This window comes from Ailuropoda melanoleuca, chromosome 7, assembly GCF_002007445.2.
Source record: "Ailuropoda melanoleuca isolate Jingjing chromosome 7, ASM200744v2, whole genome shotgun sequence".
Lineage (NCBI taxonomy): Eukaryota > Metazoa > Chordata > Mammalia > Carnivora > Ursidae > Ailuropoda > Ailuropoda melanoleuca.
Genome location: NC_048224.1, coordinates 71568128 through 71580288, shown reverse-complemented (window position 1 = coordinate 71580288; position 12161 = coordinate 71568128). Strand labels below are relative to the sequence as shown.

Genomic DNA, 12161 nt, shown 5'->3' with positions numbered 1-12161 from the left:
TTAAAAAAAAAAAAAAGCTGCAAGGCAAGCCTTCTGGCCATAATCTTTTAGGGAAAAAAATCAATGTAAATGTAATCACAGCGACAAAAATCTCTTTAAACGGATCTCTGAAACATCCTTCCTAGAAGTTAGCAAGTAAACAAGCTCACTGTACTAGATCAAGTCTGTGGTAACAAACTGTGAATCTGGTCCTGCTTCTGTTGAAAGAACGACTGGAAACGTGAGAAAGTACGAAAATGTCTACAACACTAGCCTCCCCAGTGGCTGAAAATCTTGTTTGCCACTAGCCTTCTAACAAGTCACACGTAATCCTACATTGCACTGTTACCTGTTATGGGTTGACAGGTGTCCCCCAAACATCAGGCGTTCAAGTCCTAACCCCCAGGAACTCCGAGTGTGACCTTACTTGGAACTGGGTCTTTACGGAGAGGCACTCAAGTTAAAGTGAGGTTGTTGGCGGGGGCCCAAATCCAGTATATTTGGTGTCCTTACACAAAGAGGAAATCTGGACACGGGTACACGGAGGGAAGATGATGTGAAGCCACCGGGAGAAAACAGCCACCTACAAGTCACGGAGAAAGGCCTCAGAAGAAACCAACCCTGCCCACACCTTGAGCTCAGACCTCTACCCTTCAGAACTGTGAGACATGTTTCCACTGTTTAAGCCACACCATCTGTGGTACTTCGTTTCACCAGCCCTACCAAACTAATAACACTACCTCAAGAGTGTTCCGGATGGCTCTTTAAGGTGACACTCAACAGTGACTGCTTCTGTCCCATCAGTTCACGAGAACTTACAAATAAGTAACTCCATAATCTCTACTTCACAGGGCGCCTAGCCAGAATTAAGTGTTACCTCCAGGAACACAGCCACAATTCCACAGGAGCANATGTTCCGGATGGCTCTTTAAGGTGACACTCAACAGTGACTGCTTCTGTCCCACCAGTTCACGAGAACTTACAAATAAGTAACTCCATAATCTCTACTCTACTTCACAGGGCGCCTAGCCAGAATTAAGTGTTACCTCCAGGAACACAGCCACAATTCCACAGGAGCAGGGCTTCAGCAGGAAGTATTGCATAGAAGCCCATCCACAACAACACTCGCAGTATTTGCCAGGCCCTTAGAGACACCCCTCGGGGTGGCCAGCTTTCTTGCAATGACGAGCAGAGAGTAAACCCCCGAATGTTAGGCCCACGTGACCAGGGAAGACCAGCAAAGATAGTTGCTCAGTCCCCACAATGGAGAAGCACGTTAGGTTCTGAGTTTGCAATAAAGCAACAGATAGAAACAGCCATTGGGTCAGCACCCTGCCCCCAGACAGGGGCACTGGCAGAANGTTAGGCCCACGTGACCAGGGAAGACTACCGGAGGTCTTGCCAGCAAAGATAGTTGCTCAGTCCCCACAATGGAGAAGCACGTTAGGTTCTGAGTTTGCAATAAAGCAACAGATAGAAACAGCCATTGGGTCAGCACCCTGCCCCCAGACAGGGGCACTGGCAGAAGGGAGACTTCACATAAACTGTAGCCTCCTGCCCAGCTTACGGCAATGAATGTGGTGACCTACCCTCCCCCCCACCATGTGCCTTTCCTTTTAACACCTCGACTCAGAGACATCATCTGGTTTTAAATTTATCCCGTATATTTTATTGTTCTTATGTTCAGTTCTATGGTTCCATTCGTTTATTCAATCACTCAAATATTCATACAACAAATAGCTCCACAGTGAGCCATCTAGATCCTAAAAATAATCCAAAATGCTCTTTGGTTAAAACTCAATAAAAAATGTAAAAGGAAATGTTCGACAACCTACTGAAAATGACCTAATTCTTTTCCTACAGGAGTTTATATAAATATGAACATTCCACCTACCTACCTCTATTTCAAAGCAACTTCTCAGCTCTATGAATAGGACACACAGGTAAGACTTAAACGAGTATCTTATATTTCAACTGAAATGTAATATTTGATCTACTATATCTGAAACATTAAACAAGTGACATATCAAAGAGGAGTTATAAAGACTTACTCTTGTTAAAAATGAAATAAACTTCAGAGAATAATTTTTGCAAAATTTAATAAAGCCAAAGATGCACATTCCCAATGACCCAGAAGCTCCACTCCTATTAACCATCCTTGAGAAACTCGCATATGTATAAACAAGGATATATAACAAGAATGCTCACAACAGGACTGTACAAAAGGAAAAAAAATTTGAAGCAATTCAAAGACCCACTAATAAGATATATAAAACTGGAATACTAAGCAGCAATGAAAATTAACTAGCACTTGATGCATCAATCCAGATGGATATTGTAGATGAATCCTACAGACCGAAAAACAAAAACAAGCTACAAAGGAATAACCATATAAATCAACGGTTTGTGAAAAGACAAGCACAAATATGTATAAGATGGATATATACTATACATATATATTACATATATATATGTATAGATCATATATGATCAGAAAATATAAAAGATTATATGAGAGTGATATAAACACCAAATCAAGATCATGGTTAAAAGGCTCCCACTGTGTTAGGAATGTTTTATTTCTTAAACTAGGTGGTAGATACATGGACGGTCATTATATTACTCTTTGCGGCTTCCTATATGTTCAACATAATTCCTAATAGAGTTTTTAAAAGAGCGAATCCACCTGTCAAAAGGTAAATCCTGCAGTAATCAACTCCTGCCTTTTCTTCTATCAGATCAGCAAAATTCCCACTGTTCCCACAAAGACAACAGTTCTTCCACACAGGGAAGAGGTTTTGCAGGAAGAAAAAAAGTGAATTCTTCTCCTTTGCTTGTACCTGAGTCATGTGCTATGGGGTGTATTTGTTTTTTCTCCTCCTAAGAAATCATCACCTTCCTTCTTCTCATGCCTTGATCACACGTGCTACATGCACTCGCCCAGCAAGCGTCTCTACGTCTGTGCTGAGTGCAAGGGTCTGGCATACTGAGAGAAGCAAGCACAGTCCCAGCAAGCACGAGCCTGAGCCGGGGTCAGAAGGCAGTCATCACAATGCAGTGCCAAGCAGGGAACCACGGGAGCACAGAGGAGGGAGAACAAGTGGGAGCAGAGCTTCTGGAAAGGGGCATTTCCTGCATGTCCTTTAAAATGCAGCAACTTTCTGCAGACTCGGGCACAGAGGGTGGCCGGTCAGGGGCAGAGAAGGAAGAGGGGTTATCCCAGAGTGCACAGCCTGCCTTCTCTCTGCGGCATCAGGAGTTGATGACTGGGGAGTCTGTCAGGCATTGCTGAGAAAAAGATGAAGGGAACAGTCAGTGATAATGTTAGAGGGGGAGGCTGGCTCAGCCAGATCAGATCATGAAGGATTTAGGTGCACAGTAACAGGGTGGATCTTTAGATGAATAGCTTTCAAAGTGGGGAAGAGCCACAGAGCCATCCAGGACCCCGGAGAGTAGGGCCTTCCCAGAAGAAGCGATGAGGACCCTGTGTCCTGGGGATGCCCACAGAAGAGGTGGGAGGAGCTTCCCAACAGAGGGAACAGTGATGCTCTGGGAGAGCAAGTGGAATTAGGGCCCTGAAAATAGGAACAGTGAGGTACGGCTGAGAAATAGGATGCATATGGGGCAGTTACTGGGGATGAGGCAAAGGAGGAAGGGTGCACCCAAGGCAGTTCCTAAAACCCTGTTAATAATCAATGACAGAATACCATTTACAAGCCATTCAGCCCCACCTCCACTCCAGAAAAAAAGAAAGAAAAACAAAAAAACAGGTTAGCACAGTTCGGTGCTGAAAGCTGCTTATATACTTGAATTACTGGTATTTCTTATATCAGCACCAAGAAATATTTTTCTGACAGACATCCTAAGCCCTCCCTCACTAGATCACATTCTGGCTGAGTCTAGACCCCAGGGCTCACCTCCGTGGTGGTCTTCTCTGTCTACGCTGTCCCACCCTCTGACTCTTAAGCTCCTGCTGCCCAGTCAATGGAGCTAAATAAGACGATCACCCTATTTCCTCATCGCTTCCGTCACACTCCTCTGAACCCACCGCAATTTGCCAACGGCAAACACTGTCACAACTCAAGACAGATGGTCGTTGTTTCTCCTCCAGGAATGTGCAATAAATGGGTCGTACACTGAGTGCCTGACGACAACGAGGGGCGTGATGAGCCGGAAGAGGAAGATAAAGAAATCAGTCAAGACTAGGAAAGAACCCGTGTGGGTCTGAGGCCAACGGTAAGCTGCAGAGAATTAAGGAAAGGTGATGGAAACAAGAAGGTCATTAGAAAAGATCCCTGAAGGAGAAGTAATTCTTTGAAGGAAAAAGAAATCAAAGGTTCTCTATTTCCCAGTTGCTGAGCACCTATTGTGTGCCAAACGCTCTACTAAGCGCTAATCCTTCCGTGTCCGAGGTAATCTAGAAACACGGATTCCATCCTGCTGCTGTCCCTCTGATGAGGAATCAGTGTTGGGTTCTTCTGAGAAAAGCCGAATAGCAAGCGGCCTTAGGACTAAAGGCTGAGGAATAAATATGCACACACACCACATACATGACGAGCCATTCCAATCGCGTTCTCCTTGGCGAGAATAACTGTCACCCACGAATCTACTGACGAGGCAGTGAGTTGAAACAGAGAGAAGGCTACCCAGCCCAGAGTGTGGTAAGACTCTGACTCCTCTGGGAGGCTTGCTTTTATAGCCCGCCCCCAACCCCCACAAGGTCTGCAAACCCAGGTTAACACTGTGGCAGATAAGGCCCCTGGGTCTTTTCTGGATATGCTGATACCAAATCACATATCACTGGTTTGCCATTTGTAATTCCAAGAAAGTCAATTTACTTATCCAGGTAACTTCCCCTTGGTACTTTCAAGCCCATGTCCCAGACTAGCGACATTAGTTCATTTAATAACTGTTTTCAGATTTTCAGGGCACCTGGGTGGCTCAGTTGGTTAAGTGTCCGACTCTTGATTTTGGCTCAGGTCATGATCTCAGGGTCGTGAGACTGAGCACCACGTCAGGCACTGTGCTGGACGTGGAGCCTGCTTAAGATTCTCTCTCTCCCATCCCCTCTGCCCCCTACTTTAAAATTAAAATTAATATTAAAAATAATCATTTTCTTTAAGAAGCTCCAGGAGCCCCAACAAATCTCATAAAATAAACACACAAACAGATGCCCAAACCCACAAGTGCTGGCAGCAGAGAGAACATCTCCACACAGGAAGGAGTGGCTGAGCCTTCCAGGGTGTTGTAGTATAAAGAAGAAAAACCGAAGAACCAACGTGGCTCCTTCAATACGCCAGTCTCAGAGCTGAAGGCATGCATATCCAGGGCCCCAGCACAGGCCATCCTCCCCCTACCACCCAGGGGCCCTCTCCTGTCTTCTAGACTCCACAGAGCTCAGACCTGTGAAAGGAAGGCCTAGAAAGGAAAGTGTGCCCTTTCTTTCCTGTCCAGGGCCCACCTTGCAGGTTCCCACAGCCTACTCTCGAACCACCGACATCGACAAAGTTCACACCCTTTGGGAAGAAACCCAACACACAGATGTCAGCCTTATCCTCTTGTCAACACACTGGGGCATATTTCTCACAATACCAGAAAACAACAGCAACAACAATTGTGACTTCATGGTCACATTTTTGAAGATGCTTACAATATAGTGAAAGGGAGGACAAATAAGGGTGCACAGGGGCCATGATGCAGGTAAGGGGCGTCTACAATGAACCAAGTAGCTGCTTCTGCACCAAGGTTCTCGGGATGGTTTGACAGATGTGGTTGGTAAGCTGACCCGTAGCGAAAGCAGTGTCTGCAAATCAACAAGTGGGGAATCTGGCCCCAGGTAGAGGTTAGTCCTTTTCTCCCACTAAGTGTGGGCCTTGAATGACAGAGACTGTGTCTTACTCGTCCCCATCGCCCCCACAGTGGCCACCTGGCCCAGTCCTCCACCCTTATTGGAAACTCAGTAAATGAAGGTCAAGGGAATTCAAACTAACATATTGGCTATTTTTTCCAATACAGATCACATGCCACTACGTCAATCTGAAAAGTGTTCTCCCCGGGTCTTCCTGAGGGTAGATGCGAGGCCAGGCCCAAGACAGAACATTTGCACAGCAATAATGACCTTCTAAATAAAATCAGAAAGAGAATTCATTTCACTGAAATATAATTTACATGAAATATACCTGGGTACATACGCATAAGTTAAAAAAAAATCATTACTTACCTATGTCACTTTTCCTTGAGACACCACTTTTCTCCAAATTCTGTATTTTGGAAAAGAGAAAAAGATAAATCTCCTCACATAACAAATCTAGCAAAACACCAAATAAATATGCATGGTACACAGTAACATTTGGGGGAAGCCAGAGAAGAGGAGATCTTGGCAATAAGACGGTGGGGGGCGGGGGGCAGCAACAATGAGCCTCTGCGTCATGACAGGAGCCTCCTACGAGGCCTTTTCTTACTCTGACGTGCTCCTGGGCAAGTCACGTAATTGAACTGAGCCTCTTTCCTCCCATGTAAAATGGAACTAAAGCTAAGGCTTAACTGGTTCACAATGTTCTTGGGAGAGTTCATTTAAAAATCCTGTGAACTCAAAAGCATGGCAAACAAAACAGAGACAGTATCAATGCCGGCAGTGTGTGGGCCATGAAGACGAGCCCCGCTAATGACNTTTAACTGGTTCACAATGTTCTTGGGAGAGTTCATTTAAAAATCCTGTGAACTCAAAAGCATGGCAAACAAAACAGAGACAGTATCAATGCCGGCAGTGTGTGGGCCATGAAGACGAGCCCCGCTAATGACGGTATTCACCATCTTGCGGGCTCAGACATACTGGCATCCAGAACACCGCCACGATGTTCTCTTCCACCTGCGGAGCAGCACCGGGGGCCTCAACGGGGCCCGAGGAGGCAGTCAGCCTGCGGTTCATGAGCTCCAGAGCTCTGGACACAGAAATCCGGACCTGGGCACAGAAACACCTGACCCTGATCCTGGGTCGATCAGGGGAGGGGCTCGTAAAAGATTTCTCTGACAAAGTGCAAAGTGCCAGCAGCTAAATCTGCTGTTTTCATGGTCTTCTCCAGCAGACAAGGAAGGAATTTTCTCTCTAATTGCCCTTTTCTGCTTTCAACTGCCATTCACTATAATTATAACAATTGGACAGTGGCAAATATCCTTCAATTTTCTTCACAGACTGCAACAAGAAATGCACTTGTGAGCCTTTATGAACAAAACTGGGAACAGCTAAAAGCCAAGATGCAGCCACACAGAGATGTATCCTCTCAGAATGCCAAAGGGACCATGACAATAGACAGGGATCGGAGATGGGGAAACATGGGACAGTGTCTACCTTTGGCAGCATTTCCTGCAATTATCTTTGTCTCAGCAATGGAAATACCACTGCGTGGAGGAGAACCCCATAGTTGGGTACTGATTTGTTATGCCTCGGGATCAGGTGACACTTTACTTAATCCTGATAAAACACGGACTTTTTGGAAAAGCCCACTAAAAAATACTGGAACGCTCGAGCCGGTTTTCTAACTGTGCTGAACCAAAACCTGGCTATCATTGTTAAGTCACCACGTATGGACTCACTGCATCTTCCATGCTCTAAACACCACCACCAGCCAGGAGCACAGCCCCCCTCTCCCCCCAGAGAAGCAGCCCTGGCCTCAGAACCAGAAATACCACTCTGCGTTCACCATTAACCTGCTGCCCACCCCTTGGCCAAGCTGCCCGCTCCTTTCAAGGCCACAGCCTTGGCCAGTAGATTAGGATCATGGAAAATTTGCAAGTTTAGATTTAAAAATAGCGGTGGAGTGGGTAAAGAAAATATGGTGTATATACAGAGTGGAATATTATTCAGCTTTAAAAAGGAAGGACATTCTGGCACATGCTACGCCCAGGTACCCTGAGGACATGATGCTATGTGAAATAAGCCAGACACAAAAAGACAAATGCTGAACCATTCCACTGACAGCATCGTCTGATTCATAGAAATGGAAAGTAGAGGGGCGGTTGCCAGGGGCCGGGGCGGGGGGAACAGAGAGCTGTTTAATAGGGACATTTTTAGTTTTGTGAGATGGAAAGAGTCCTGGAGATTGTCTGCAGGACACTATGAATATCCTTGGTACTGCTGAACTGTACACTTAGAAATGGTTAAGGTGGTAATTTTATGTGTATTTTATATTAAAAAAAGAGAGAGATGATCCAACCCAACACTGCCCTTTACAAATGAGAAAATGGAGGTTCAGAACAGGTGAAGGATTTGCCCAAAGCCCAACAGTCTTTCTAGCCACAGAACCAGGATTAAAACCCAGGTCTTCTGAGTTCTTCCCAATGTTCCTATTATCCACCCACAGGATAATGCATGCCCTGTCTTCCTCCAGAGCTATTCACCAGAAGAACCACTTGGGAGTGAGCTCCAAGTGATACCCACAACAAAAGTCACCTTTAGCAATAAGCTGAAAGAGAAAAAAAAAAAACAACAACAACAACAACCCTGAACTCAGTGTTTCCTGACTGAGTAACTTAAACGGGAAACCAACTGGACTTCCTACCACATCTCTTTATGAAACCAAAGAAAATCAACCAAAATTACACATCTTTCCATTTGTTATTAAGTCCTGCGGCTCCAAATGGCTGAAAACAATAGCTCGGAAATGATTAACCATTTCGAATGGCTCGATTTGCAAACTGTAAAAATAAAACATCCAAGAACGCTTGCATTAAGTGAACTGAATAGAACCAAAATGGTCTTGAGAAATTTCCCCTTTGAGAAAGAAAATTAGACTAAATGAACGAATTGACAGGACATTTAAAATTGTCTCCAGCTTTCCTTGTAAAAAGGCTTAGCTCTTCCTAAGCAGAAACACGTGCTTTGTTTTATTATCTCTGCTGCCGCATGTTTCTTACACTGACTATCAATATCAGTCAAAATGTGCTCACTGTCAAAGTTTTGTAAGTCAACTGAATTGCTACGCAGATAGGAAAGAGATTTCTTACTAATGTATCTACCCCAGAGGCAGCTCCTCCCCTAGCTGGAAAAGACACATCCAAGTCACCCTCTGGTACAGGTTTTATCTGTGAAGGCACAATAGGTGTGAACATTTGCCATCCACATACGCACTGACTCATTTACAAAACCTTCATGAAAAGAAGATAAAACATCCTCCAAAGAATTTGACAGCAAATCTTTTAAGAAGAGAAGTAAAATGGCGTCTTGTACCCAGTCGCAAACAAACTCCACCCGCGAGATGTTGAATAAAATGACTTGGTCAGGGTGTGTTCATCAGTGGACTCAGCTAAAAGCGGGTCCTGTGTTTAAATTCTGCCCCCACCACTTACTAGCTCAGGCCTCAGTTTCTCATCTGTAAACAGGAAGAATAATTACAAGACCTATGTCACAGGGTCATTGTGGGAATTTTGCTAGGTAATATAATGCTTAGCGTAGCGTCTGCCCAAAGAAAATGCTCAGGAGTTGGGGCGCCTGGGTGGCACAGTGGTTAAGCGTCTGCCTTCGGCTCAGGGCGTGATCCCGGCGTTATGATCAAGCCCCACATCGGGCTCCTCTGCTGTGAAGCCTGCTTCTTCCTCTCCCACTCCCCCTGCTTGTGTTCCTTCTCTCGCTGGCTGTCTCTGTCTCTGTCGAATAAATAAAAATAAAATCTTAAAAAAAAGAAAAAGAAAATGCTCAGTAGTTGTTAACTACTAGTCTTTTTTAATCATGAACATCATCTGCCTCATATGAAGTCAACTAACACCATAACAAAAATTTAACTGATAGAAGCAGTAAGGTCTATGGTTCCTCTTTTTTACTTTGATTGTTTAAGGTTCCCCCTTGAATGGCTATGTAAGGTATTTCTTGCTGTCATATCAGGTACACATTTCAATAGAGTCTAGCACAGTTTAACTGGTGGACACACACACAATCTTCAAGACAGCTTTCTGGTATAGGTTCTATTACCCCATCTCCTAGATGAGGAAGCTGAGGCAGAGAGGGTCAGTAAGTCCCACAGCATATCAGTGTTGGAAGAGGGGCGTGAACCACAGTGCCCAACTCTACCCCTACATCACACAGGACACAGCATCATAAACCACCACAGGGTGTAAGTCTGGACAAGACTACAGGTTGAAGCAGGTATGTGGCCATGGCTGAGGGGGTACAGCAGTTGAGGGGGCATCGCGGCCTGGAGCACAAGCCTGGGTGGGCAGGCTCCCCTGAAAGCTGAGCTGGGTCAGAATCCGGGTCAGTGCCAGGGACCAGAAACCCAGAAAAGGAGCCTGGGCCCAGAAGTCAGGCCCCAGGAGGTAAGACAGGGCACTGGCAGCACCAGGAATTCAGATGTGAAGCCACCTAATGCCCTGATGTGTGGGGCGGGCCCCCAGCCCTGAGCAAGGCTGCCTGCATTCCAGAAAGCGCGCTACCTGGGGCCCCGACTCAAGCAAGCAGTGAGGTGAGAGGGAGGGAAGGCGGCTGCTTCTGAGCAGCTTGGCCGGGCAGGTTCTGATCCATTCTGCCGAGGGTGATCAACTAATGATAATCCCAAATTAACATGGTTGTTGTTAAGGGCCTTAACTCCTATCTCAGGTTTCATCTACAGACTTTGGGCGACCTTGGACAAAGGAATTCTCTAGCTCCCAGACTTGGATACAGTCTACAGTAGACATTTTATCTCTGCCTCTCCTCAGGGAATTAACAGCTTTTTTGGTTCCGTGGCCTAAGCACAGATGGAGTTAATGACATTTTTCAATGACTTTAATACCTTTGCTTGAAAAATGACACTAAGATATAAGACTTACCTTACTTCTATCTATATTTATATCTATCTATATATTTAAGAACACAGATATATATTTCCCCATTTGAAAAGCTGAGTGAGAACCTATGCTTGAAAGTATAGACTATAATTCTCAATCCATTACACAAAATTTTAGCTCCCTATTAATATCCCCTAGGTATCACTTTAAATTCATTACAAATGAGCTTTATTATTGCCAAACACACATACACATTATAATCACACAGCTGTATAAAATTACAGTGTGAAAAATTCAAGGATGCAGAAAATTGAGATTCTGACTTCACCTTTTATTTTTTTTTTTCGAGATTTTATTTATTTATTTGAGCGAGAGCAGAACGAGAGAGAGCACACGAACAGGGGGGAAGGGCAGAGGGAGAGGGAGAAGCAGATTACCCTCCAAGCAGGGAGCTGCCCCCTCTCCCACATGCCGAGCTCCATCTCAGGACCCTGGGATCATGACCTGAGCCCAAGGCAGATGCTTAACTGACTGAGCCACCCAGGTACCTGTTAATTGCCACGTGAACTCAGTCAAATCACGTAACTCCCCTGAGGCTAAGTTTTTCTGCTATGCAGGCATGCCTCAGTGTTTCACTGTGCTTTGCTTTATCATGCTTTTCAGATACTGTGTTTTTTATAAATCGAAGGTCTGTGACAACCCTGCGTCCAGCAAGTCTATCAGTGCCATTTTTTCCAACAGCATTTGCTCATTTTGTGTTTCTGTGTCACATTTTGGTGATTCTCACAATATTTCAAATGTTTTCATTATGATTACATTTGTTATGATGATTTGTGATCATTGATCTTTGATGTCACTATTGTAATTGTTCTGGGGTGTCACGAGCTGCACTTATATAAGATGGTAAACTTCAATGACAAAAGTTGTGTGTGTTCTGACTGTTCCACTAACTGGCTGTTCCCCCATCTCTCTCCCTCTTCTCTGGGCTCCCTATTCCGAGACACAACAATACTGAAATTAGGCCAATCAGTAACCCTACAGTGGCCTCTAAGTGCTCAAGTAAAAGGGAGAGTTGCACATCTTTCACTTTAAATCAAAAATTAAAAATGGTTAAGCTTAGTGAGGAAGGCACATTGAGAGCTGAGACAGGCTGAAAGCTAGACCTCTTGCAGCAAACATTAGCCAAGTTGGGAATGTGAAAGACAAGTTCTTGGAGGAAATTAAAAGCACTGCTCCAGTGAACACATGAATGGTAAGAAAGAGAAACAGCCTTACTGCTGATATGGAGAAATTCCAAATGGTCTAGAGAAGATCAAACCAGCCCCAACATTCCCTTAAGCCAAAGCCTAACCCAGAGCAAGGCCCTAACTCTGTCATTCTGTGAGGGCTGTGAGAGGTGAGGAAGCGGCAGAAGGAAAGTCTGA

General features: G+C 44.9%; 1 protein-coding gene across 1 annotated transcript in view; it reads right to left on the bottom strand.

Annotated features, from left to right (window-relative positions):
* Window positions 1-12161, bottom strand: part of B3GLCT (beta 3-glucosyltransferase) — a 130717-nt gene that overhangs the window by 100985 nt on the left and 17571 nt on the right. Inside the window, 1 exon segment of the mRNA XM_034665043.1 lies at window positions 6200-6239. Within this exon segment, the coding sequence (XP_034520934.1) occupies window positions 6200-6239 (40 nt within the window).